General features: G+C 40.1%; 1 protein-coding gene across 1 annotated transcript in view; it reads right to left on the bottom strand.

The window, feature by feature from the left end:
* Nucleotides 1-4,808: 4,808 nt before the first annotated feature.
* Nucleotides 4,809-11,921, bottom strand: part of Fgl1 (fibrinogen like 1) — a 25,179-nt gene continuing 18,066 nt past the window's right edge. The window contains exons 6-8 of the mRNA XM_021170513.1: nt 10,300-10,388; nt 9,943-10,130; nt 4,809-5,055 (exon numbers count right to left, since the gene is read on the bottom strand). Of these exons, the coding sequence (XP_021026172.1) occupies nt 4,896-5,055; nt 9,943-10,130; nt 10,300-10,388 (437 nt within the window). The 3' untranslated portion in view covers nt 4,809-4,895. The remainder of the gene's footprint in view (nt 5,056-9,942; nt 10,131-10,299; nt 10,389-11,921) is intronic.

Raw genomic sequence — 11,921 nt, forward strand, 5'->3', positions numbered from 1 at the left:
ACACCCACCTGAGGAGTTTTAGTGTGGGGGTCTTCCTAGTATGCAGGCTTTGGATCAAAACAGCCCAGTTTCTTTTATGTGCATGTTCCCAAATGACATCTTTGTCCTACGTGCTCTGGCTCCCCCCGACTCCGCTGAAGTAGACTTAACACAAGTGGCCTTCTCACTAAGTCCCATAGACTTTCACCAGCACTCTTTCCCTTAGTCTTTATGACATCTTAATCCTTTTGCTCATCCCTTCTACACAGACGACTATTCTACGGAGATTTATGTAATACTCTTTCTTAGTCTGCCCTTCCCCCTTCCTCTTCTCTGTGGAATTATCTTTTTTTTTTTTTTTTCTTAAAAGCTTTCCCTCTTTTAATCTCCTAATTGGATGAGTTCTTCAGGCTACTACTTAAGCAAGTTATATGCTATTCAAATTTGGCTAAAACTCAGTTCTTTATGACTTACTAAAGTGTATCTTATGGAACTTTTTTTGTTTTGTTTAAGATTTATTTAGTTAGTTTATGTATGGGAGCACACTGTAGCTGTACATATGGTTGTGAGCTTTCATGTGGTTGTTGGGGATGAATTTTTAGGACTCTGCTTGCTCCCCTCAACCCTGCTTGCTCCAGTCAGCCCTGCTTTCTCTGGTCAACTTGCCCACTCAGTCCCTGCTTGCTCTGGCCCAAAGATTCATTTATTATTATACATAAGTACACTGTAGCTGACTTCCAACTCACCAGAATTAATCTTTGGTAGTTGACCTTACCATGGTCTTTACTGTGAGATGGAATGAACATAGTGTGAGAAACAGGTTTGTATCTATCAAAGGTAGTTAACCCTTAAGACCCCATATTTCCTAAACCTTACCCTGTTTCTTTTGCTTGGATTAGCCAATCACATCACATTGAGAAGTTGAGATCCCACCAATAGGACGAGACCCAATCACTGCCTATATCAGGGATAAAAGACAAAAGTCATTCTGGAAAGTGTGTTCACTAGCTTAGTTTGGGTTTCTGTATACCTCTTTTAACAAAAAGAAATCATCTTACCAGATTACTTTTGGTTTGTTCATGCATTCCTTTGTTCTACACCTAGAATATTCTCAACAATATGGCTCAAGTCTGTCAATAAGACATAAATTGAACATGTTAACCCTTTCTAATAATTTTTAACAATCAAAGGCAGAACAACAGTGGACAAATTGGGTTTGGGGGAGGTGTAGATCTATTGCAGAGATGTCAGCCTTTGTCCTACAGTCCATTGAACTCAGCCTGGCAAACAACTATCATCTGCCATCTTGTTCAGTAAGAAGAATAGATTTCTATTTGTTTGGACATCTACAATCAGGTGACTTACATCCTGGAACTGAAGTACTCTGAACTAGAACTTTGGAATGTACATTAGCATCTTTAGGGATCTGAGAAGTCTGTTGAGTTTTCTTCTATTTGTTCCAGTAGCTTTTTGTACTAGATATGAATGTCTCAAGAAACTTTGATTTCCCTATACCCTTTCTTCTTAGAACTTCATTCCTAGACCAGGAACATCTACAGCTTCTGGAAGCTTGTCAGAAAAATCAGAATTTCCGAGATAGAATTTCTCTTATGTGTTCTACGCAGCTATACAAGCATGGGCTGGAAAACCAAAATCTTAAGCTCTGCCCTGAATCATAATTTACATGTCTACAAGAGCCCTGGTAATTTGAATGACACTGAAGGTAAAGACCTTGGGAAGCACTGTTTGGAGTCATGGTTCTCAACCTGTGGGTTGCAACCCTTTTGGTAGGGGTTACATATCAGATATCCAGCACATCAGATATTTACATTACGACTCAGAACAGTAACAAAATTGCAGTTATGAAGTAGAGAGGAAATACTTTTATGGTTAGGGGGTGGGAGGTCACCACAACGTGAGGCACTGTATTAAAGGTTCTCAGCATTAGGCAGGTTGAGAACCACTAGTTTAGAGAACAACATGTCATGACCTTGACATCTTTCAAAAACATCTAGCATTGTTCTTCAGTGCCTCCTTCCCTATTACCATCACCAGCTCTTACTGAATGCTGGCTGACACTGCTTTGTATGATGCCGTCTCCCTTGTACAGCTCTATAAACAACCCGTGAGGCACACTGTTTTATAGATGAGACACATAAGGCTCAGAGAAGTTAGTACCTCTCCAAGGTCACTCTGCTATAGAGTGGAAGCTGTAAACCAGCCATAACATGTAGAGTTAAGGATTCGTAAACTATATCACCTTCATAGTCTTCATTTTTTCTATGCATATCCTTGTTTTATGCATTTTGCATGAGGGTTCCTTCTGCCTGCTATGATTTCCCCTAGTATACCTAGTGTCGGCCTCAGATCAAAAATTCTAAGAAGTCTCTCTGATTGCCACCCCATCTACCACTGCAGTCACGTCAGGACCCTGCTTCACATCATACACCCATCAAAGCACACATCTCTCCTTTCTACTTATCAGCTTCTGAAATATTTACTTTTAAACTGGGTGGTGGTGGCATACATACTCCTGCACTAGGGAGGCAGCGTCAGGTGAATTTCTGTGAGTTCAAGGCCAGCCTGCTCTACACAGTGAGTTCCAGGACAGCCAAGGCTATACAAAGAAACCCTATCTTTAAAATTCCCTATCCAAGGAAGGAAGGAAGGAAGGAAGGAAGGAAGGAAGGAAGGAAGGAAGGAAGGAAGGAAGGAAGGAGAAGGGAAGGGAAGGGAAGGAGGGAGGAAGGGAGGGAGGAGGGGAAAGAGAGAGAGAAAAGGAAGGAAGGAAGGAAATATTTACTTGCTTTTTTAGATCTGTGACCAACTCTAGGAATGTTTACACTAGTAACTATTAAGACCTCACAGGTAGTGTCAGTATTTTATGTTTACCTATCAGTTGGTTCAATTTATACCAAGTTTAACACATATCACTTTTGCAAGGGCATCATATATACAAATATCTACCATCTACAACTTGGAAACTGTGAAAGTTCTCAACTGCACCTTCAGATTCATTAGCTAGAAGTAAATCTAATGAGGATCATCAGAAGACCAGTTGCCCCTTCTTCCAAAACATCATCATTTCATCCATGAACTTACTGCGGGTCTCGTTGCAAAACACTCGCTCTCAAGTACTCCCTTCATGCAGATGACTTTTTCTATAATTTTTCTTAAAACTATCCTTTCTTCTTAGCCAAAGGCCAGAATGAAGGCAAAGGAACGGATGGGTGACCTATTTTACCATATTTCTCTTGTCTTTTCATGTCAGATTGTATGTTAGAATTCTGACTGACAGTGAGGATGCTGGGATCCAAGGGGGGTCACTGTATTATGGACGGTCTCAGTGTGTCTGCATGCTGGGTTTTGGACAGAAGTGACAAGTCCAAGAGCCAAGGAAAGTACTGCTGTCTGAATATGTCTAAAATGAATGACTCGAGGTACAGAATGAAGATAGGCATTTTTATCACAGTTCCAATAGGTTGAGGGTGTCAAATTACTCAGACAAAGTAATCTTACAAAAGTGATTCTCTCTGCACTGGCAGGAGGCTGCCATCTTGCTGCCCTACCTATGATAGACACTGTGGTTAAAAATAAAAACAAACAAACAAACAAACAGCAGGGCATGGTGGTACACGCCTTTAATCCCAGCACTTGGGAGGCAGAGGCAGGCAGATTTCTGAGTCCAAGGCCAGCCTGGTCTACAAAGTGAGTTCCAGGACAGCCAGGGCTATACAGAGAAATCCTGTCTCGAAAACAGACAAAAAAACAAAAACAAACAAACAAAAAACAACGTACGAATTTCATGTTTATGTGGTTGCTGTGTCTTTCTCCCTTAGCTGTGTGAGCTCAAGCTGTATCTTCTGAGCCTGGCTCAGGGTTGGCATGCAAATAGTTTTTGGAAGATCTTTCTTTTATCTTCACTTTAAAAAACACCAATCCAGAGTTATTCAAGAAGATCCATTCATTGCCACAGGACAGTGACAAATAATTTTACCTAGTACCGAACAACTTAGATTTGAGTTTTTGGTTTTTTTCACTAACCTTCTAACCAAAACTCAGATACAGGAATTCTCAGCTCAGCTAAACAGCAGCAGCCACATCTCCCAGGGGCTGACCTATGAAGTAAGATGAGGCCTCTGGCTACGTCTCCTTTGTCAACCAGCATCGTGTGTAAAATAAGGCCTATGAAGAGAGGTGGAAACAGCAGACATATCCTGAGGACATGAGTAGTGCTTATGCCTTTGAAGAGCCTGGACTGCGCTTCACAGTTTAACTCTGTAGCCACAGACTTTAATCCAAAGACCAACGTGTAATACGTATGGAGCTGATTTGGACAAAACATCATAATTTGCCAGATTTTGTCTCTCTCTCTGTCAGTCGCGTTATATATGATTTACTGGTTTATTTTGTTTTGTTTTGTTTTTGTTTTTTGTTTTCTTTTCCCTAAACAAGATTTGTCTGTGAAGTCTTTCCTGGCTATCCTGAAATTCGCTCTGTAAACCAGGCCAGCCTTGAGCTCAAAGATCCACCTGACTCTGCCTTCCAAGTGCATGGATTAAAGGCGTGCTCTAAACACACCCGGGCATATGTGATTTGTTATTACAAATTTAAGCTTGGGTTATTAGTTAATCATGTTAATCAGTCTGTGGTGTTTTCTAGACAGTTCTAACCTCTTCTCATATCTGTATGCACATAGCAACTTGGTAAACATTAACATAATCTGCATTTATTTGGTGGATGTTGTGTATCTGCTGAACTTAAAGTACATTAAGTAATGAAGGCAGTATGAAGAATGAGAAGTCACACACAATTACCATGGCCATGAGTGTATTATTCAGAATTATATCTTTTTCAATTATTTATTTTCAAGTAAACCAAGATGAATTACAGAAAGGAGATCCCAATGGGGACAACTAAATAATATTTGGAATAAAATCACTTGGCCTAATTTTCATAACCACAGATTTCAAGGAATACCACCACCCATGCCAGGTGTACCAGACAACACCATTATCGGTTTCTGCCCTGTAGGGACCGCGGTAGTAAACACCGTTCAGGTTTGCAGAGTGACACCTAGTGGGAGAACAGAAGAAAACAGAGCAATCAGAAGGAAAGTACTCTTGAGAAACTTGCTAAGAAATGATTAGAACTTTTAGATAATGACTTCTGCCATTTTCCCACGAAACTTTCATGCTCCCAAACCTGAGACTTTTCTACAAATAAATGTTGTTATTTAAACAGGTGAGTTTCGGTCCCATAGTATATGTGAGGATCCATCCCAAACCACTTGGAGTGTGTTGAGAATTAAATAACTCAGTTCTTTCAGTTCTCCCTCTACCTCCCCCTGCCCCTTCCTCTCCTTTCTTTTTTATTTTTCTTTTTTTTTATTCAGTGTTTTTTAAAATATTTATTTATTTATTATATGTAAGTACACATATAATATAATATAGCTGATATAATATAGCTGTCTTCAGACACTCCAGAAGAGAGCATCAGATTTCGTTACAGATGGTTGTAAGCCACCATGTGGTTGCTGGGATTTGAACTCAGCCTTTGAAAGAGCAGTCGGTGATCTTATCCATCTTACCAGCCCCTATTTTTCTTTTTTTTGAAGCGGTGTTTCTCTGTGTAGCCCTGGCTGTCCTGGAACTCACTCTGTAAAACAGGTTGGCCTCAAACACAGAGATCCTCCTGCCTCTGCCTCCCAAACTCTGGGATTAAAGGCCTGTGCCACCACTGCTTAGCTTAGTATTTCAGTTCTTAGTAGCTTTTAAACAAAAAAGGGGAAGGAAAAAAAAAAAAGCAAAGAAAAACTTCTTTGTAAACTTCACCTACATCCTCCCAGTTGAGCAGTGTTTATTTACCTTGTGGTTGGCCAGGAAGCCATAATTAGCAACGTAAGACTGGGGGGAGGGGCTCTGCTGCAGCTTCCTGGGTAGTTGGTGCATCCAAGTTCTCTAACCTACAGCCAAGATGTGTGAGGAGAGCATTGGGGGCTGTTTCTAGGAATTCGGCAGGAATTTGACATCGGGCTAGGACTAGGAAGTAGGCTCCAGGTGAATACAGCCGAGGAAAGTATTGCATTCCTTGTATTTTGGTCATTGTGATAAACCCCTAGACCCAGGGACCACAGGACTTTGTTTATTGCCTTGTTTGATTACTTTGATTATTGCCTTGTTAATTGATTACTTTGTTTATGCCTCAGGACTGACCTTACTCTTCGTGTGTACCTAGATTGTTATAAAAGCAGACTGGAAAAAACCAAACCTGCTTTAGCCTCAGCACCTGCTGGAGTCATTCATGTTATAATGTTGTCCAATTGTCTTTTTCTTTCCACCCTCCACCCAGACCCTGTTGTGTGACTGAGCTGACTTGGTCAGATGTGGCTTTCAGATCCCTTCTTTGAACTGTTAGCATATCAAATATTTCAATCTTCAAGAGCAAACTGGACCCAAACCTCCTTTTAAAATTTCCCCAGCTATCATCAAATAATCTATTGTCTGGGTTGCCAAGTTAATTTTTTACATATACGGCACCAATCTAGATAGGTTTGTTAGAGTATCATAAAACTCAAATATTTCCTTCTTCCTCCCTTGGAGTACACTCGTCTGTCCTTGGCATACAAAAATTTCCATGTTACAGTTTGTGCTAATTTTCCTGATATAATATTAATCACTGTATATTTGTTTATTGCTATAATGAATGAAAACATATCAGCCTGAAGGCTGTGAAAAGAATATTCAGAAGCAGTTCTGGGGGAAAAACAACAACAACGACTCTGGAAAAAACCATTGAGTCAGAAAAGCCTATAATTCATTCATAAATGCAAAGTAGCAGGCGTGGGCCATCACTAAGCTTCTGATTTACTTTTATTGGCCACCCTGGCAGCCATCCTAATTTGAAAGGTTAGGACTAATTGGAGCCATGGGTACTAAATCTGCAAGGATTCAGTATTCATTGTGTTTTTAAAGTACCATGAGAGGTAACATTTAAAAAGAAAAGCCTCTTTATAAATAAATACTTGGGCATATCTTTATATAGAGGACGTCTGCTATATGAACGTTCATATTTGGACTGATTTGGAGCCTATTGAGAGATGGGTGTTTCAGTAGCCTTCAGTTTCTAGCCTGGGCTTGACACTGCTTAGTGGAGATTGATACTCTCCACTAAGAGTAAGGAGATTGAGGTAACGAAGCAGCTTGTAGCTTGCAGGTGTGGGGCATAGCAGGTAGGGGAAGTCACACTTGCATTAAACAGGAGGCCCACAAGGCAGCAATGAGTGTTTTCGTTATTTTTCTACTGGTTATGACTAAATGCCATACAAAAACAATTTAAGGGTGGAAGGACTTATGTTGGCAAATGATTCAGGAGGTTGGAGCCTTTCCCGGTGGAAAAGGCATAGGGCACAGGCATGGAGGGCAGCTGTGACTAGGCTCCTACCTACCGTGGGCTGGACTATACATACACAAACCTGTGGGGGGCGCTGCAATTCCCGCCTCAGTAGCGGGAGACACTCACAAGTGCCAACAAGTCACGTAGATTAGATGTGACAGAGAAGACCAGAGAAAGACGAGGCTTCTGGAATAATTTATTTTCTCTCTAGGTTGACTGGGAGTCCATGAATGCCTCCTGCTACTGAATTGTTTTGTTCTCCTCAACCCCTATTTCTAAAGTCAACTCTTAACATTTATTTGCCTTCCTTAAAGTGTGTACAACTGCCATTCGGGCACAGAACAATCAACCAAAAATCAACCAAATGGACAAGGTACACACATTAGAACTCAGTAATGTTAAGGGTTATGTCTTGCAGTCTGTTCAAAAGCAGGCATTAGTGAAGGTTCACAGATGACATTGTTAACTGTAGGTAAGTCTTAAATAATGCTTACTTAGAACTTTTTTTTTTAAAGAACAAGAAAGCCACAAGGGAAGATTATCACTTTGTTTCAAGTTTTCACAGTAGGAAAAAGTGATTTTCCTTCTCTTCCTTTCACATCGTGTGTGTGCACTCTGTTTTCCTAATAACTGGCCAAATGTTAAATAGACTCAACTTTTGGAAAAGTAAAACCCAGGGGGAAATCTGCTATTTTTACACTTGTATAAATTTACTGTAACTGATGGTAATATCTTAAACTCACTGAATCTGCATTGAATATACCACTCTAAAGTCAGCCAGGCATGGATGCTTCTGCCTATAATTCTGCCAACCTGGGCTACATGAGTTTCTGTCTCAAAGGCGGGGAGGTGGGGACGGGACAGAGAATAATAATAAAAAAAGAAGCATATCTCAGGTTCATAAAATGAAGAAATTTGTATCAGAAGCCAGGGTATGTACTACATAGTAGAGTGCTTGCCTATGATCCACAAGGCTCAGGATTTGAGCCTCAGTACCCAGTTCCCCAGCTTCTCCACACTCAAAAAAGAATGAGCTTGATGATAAACAGCAGCTGGGGTAGGATTAAGTTTCAAGACTATTGTAGCAATCTTCCCTAGATTGGAAAGGCTTATATTCAATGAACTAATAAAAGTTAATATGGGAGCTGGCAAGATGGCTCAGTGGTTAAGAGCACTGCCTGCTCTTCTGAAGGTCCTGAGTTCAAATCCCAGCAACCACATGGTGACTCACAACCACCAGTAATGAGATCTGACACCCTCTTCTGGTACATCTGAAGACAGCTACAGTGTTACTTATGTATATTAATAAATAAATCTTTGGGCAGGAGCAATCAGGGACTGAGAGAGTGGAGTTGACTGGAGTGATCAGGGGTCTTAAGAATTCAATTCCCAACAACCACACGAAGGCTCACAACCATCTGTACAGCTTCAGTGTACTCAAATACATAAAATAAAAATAAATACATCTTTTTAAAAAGTTAATATGGGATAAAAGAAGCATTAAAATTACAGCAGTAACAGTGGTTATCTTCTAAGATATAGGGCAGTGAAAAGAGCTAGCTGACTATTATGAGTGTCACTAATTCCTTCCTCCCTTCCTTCTTTTCTCGTTCTTTCTCTTTAACATTTAACTTTATTATAATATTATTTTAACTTTACTGTATGCATGTTCTCTATTTCCTCCCGCCAACTAGTGGTGTTCTGCTTATAACTCAATAGTTTGCAAAAACATCCTTGTAAAAGTAGCATTCTGAGGGCTGGAGAGATGTCTCAGCAGTTAAGAGCGCTGGCTGCTCTCCCAAAGACTCAGGTTCCACTCCCAGCACCCACATGTCAGCTCACACCTGTCTGTAACTAGTTCCAGAGCTTCTGACAACCTAACACGGATATATGTGCAATCCAAACACCAATGTACATAAAATAAAAATAAATTTAAAAAGAAGTAGAAGGCTAGAGAGATGGCTCAGCGGTTAAGAGCACTGACTGCTGTTCCAGAGATCCTGAGTTCAAATCCCAGCAACCACATAGTGGCTCACAACCATCTGTAATGGGCTCTGATGCCTTCTTCTGGAGTGTCTGAAGACAGCTACAGTGTACTCACATACATAAAATAAATAAATAAGTAGAAATTTGATTTATTTCCATGACATGTTATTGGAGAACTTGGTTTTTTTTTTTGTTTGTTTGTTTCCTTTTCTTTCATGTAATTGTTTGTTTGTTTGTCTGTTTGTTTTCAAGACAGGATCTTGCTAAGTGGCTCAGGCTAGCCTTGAAGTTGGTATGTGAATCAGACAGGTGTTGAGTTTCTGGTGATGCTCCTGTCTCTGCCTCCAAGTGCTGGAGTTACAGAAATGCCAGACACACCCAGCTTCTCTGTCATATTGTTCAGGCTTCACTAACATACTCAATGAGCAAGTCCTCAGAAGCACCTTCAAACGCTGAAGAATTCTAGAAAGGAGGATGACTTCACAGTATCACAGAGGTCAACATTACATCACTCATTATAGCTAAGGCCCGTCAGTGAGGTATCATTAGTGCCATTACAACTGGGTGCGCAAAGTGTCCAACCTGTTAAACCACCAGCCAGACTGTTCTTCCTCAGCACAGTTGCCTTGGTAGTTGTCGTTATCTCTGTCCCACGTGCTGAACTTCATTCTTTGATGACTAGCCCACCACTGTACTTCAGGATGAAACGTTCCTGACAGGGAATCTCCAGCTGTGCCGGAATATTCTCCAATATTTAGTTCATAAAAAGACTAAAGGAAAAAAAGGAGTCATTTTTTACTATCAGTGGGAAACGTTTTGAAAACACGTTCAGTAAACAAAACAGGTTATATTGCATATTTTTATTTCTACAGACTTCGGGGCTTAGTTGCATATTTTCAACATTAACTCAAGACATTGCCTATATAAAATTTTTAGTACCTTTTTATCACCAACTTTAAAACTTTGGTATTGTGCGAAGCTGCTGTTTTTCTCAAAATCTGTCAGGTCGATTTTTAAAGTGTAGTCTCCTAAAACAAAACAAAACAAAAAGCCAATAGAAGCAGTAAGAAACTGTAATTCTGTTTGTTTGACTTTTTTTTTTATGACACTGACTAGTCTTAAAAATAAATGGTGGGTTTGTTTTACTTCAGCCAAGAATCAGTTTTCAAAGAATTAACAGTGACACCACTGTGATACAACGTGAACGTGTTATTGTTTATTTTACTTGAAAACAATGACAGCAAAATAGTAAAGTGGAAAAAAACCTACTAAGTAAAGAATACAAACAAAATAATAGTATGATTCAGTTTGTTTAAAAAAAACAGAGATGTTATTTTTAGTTAATAGATTAAGAAATCTAGCCTGGTGTTGTTGGCATACACCCTTAATACCAGCACAGGCAGAGACATTGAGTTTGAAGCCAGCCTGGTCTATAGAGTGAGTTCCAGGACAGCCAGGGCTACACAGAGAAACCCTGTCTTGAAATAGTCAAAAGAGGAAGAGGGAAGAGGAAAGATCTGACAAAAATAGTAGTCTTAAGAAATATAAGTTTGAAACAGGAGATGATGACTCATGCCTTTAATCCTAGACTCAGGAGGCAGAGGTAGAAGGATCTCTGTGAGTTCAAGGCTAGCTTGGTCTACAGATCGAGTTCTAGGACAGCTAGAACTATGCACAGAGAAACCTGTCTCAAAACAACAAAACTCAAGACAAAACAAAAAAATGAAGATTCCTTACTGAGGGCTGGAGAGATGGCTCAGAGGTTAAGAGCATTGGCTGCTCTTCCAGAGGTCTCAGGTTCAATTCCCAGCAACCACATGACAGCTCATGTGGATCTGTTATTCCAGTTCTAGGGCTCTGACACACTCACGCAGACATACACACAGGTAAAACACCAATGACCATAAAATAAAATTAAATTATATTGATAAGTTTTATTCTTTTGTTTTGTTTTTGTTTTTCAAGACAGAATTTCTCTGTATAGCCCTGGCTGTCCTGGAACTCACTTTGTAGACCAGGCTGGCCTCGAACTCAGAAATCCGCCTGCCTCTGCTTCCCAAGTGCTGGAATTAAAGGCGTGTGCCACCACAGCCCGGCTATTCTTTTTTTTTCTTAATTTCAATAAAAATCTTGTTCTTAAGAATAATTACTATTGAAAAAGAATAATTACTATTCATGACATCTTATAATCTCTAGTAGTCAGGCTGTGTTTCATAAGACAGTTATCAGCAACTGCTTATGCATAAGCTCGCTTGCTTTTCCTGATAGAATAAAAGATCAGCTAGCAAGTTGTCTAAAAAGATCAGCTAGCAAGTTGTCTATGAACCAGTTGAAGAAGATATAAGATTCCTGGTTGTTGTATGAATACCTTCCTTTTTTATAGCATCAAAGCTTTTGGAACAGATGTCACTGGAAGAAGGTATCAGACAGAGCAGAGAAACCTCCGAGAGAATCTCTACTACACTTGATGATGCAGAAGCCACAGATATCAGTGAGTCAAGAGGGTTTTCTAAGCCGGGCGTGGTGGCGCACACCTTTAATCCCAGCACTCGGGAGGCAGA

The sequence above is a fragment of the Mus caroli genome, chromosome 8 (genome assembly GCF_900094665.2).
Source record: "Mus caroli chromosome 8, CAROLI_EIJ_v1.1, whole genome shotgun sequence".
NCBI lineage: Eukaryota > Metazoa > Chordata > Mammalia > Rodentia > Muridae > Mus > Mus caroli.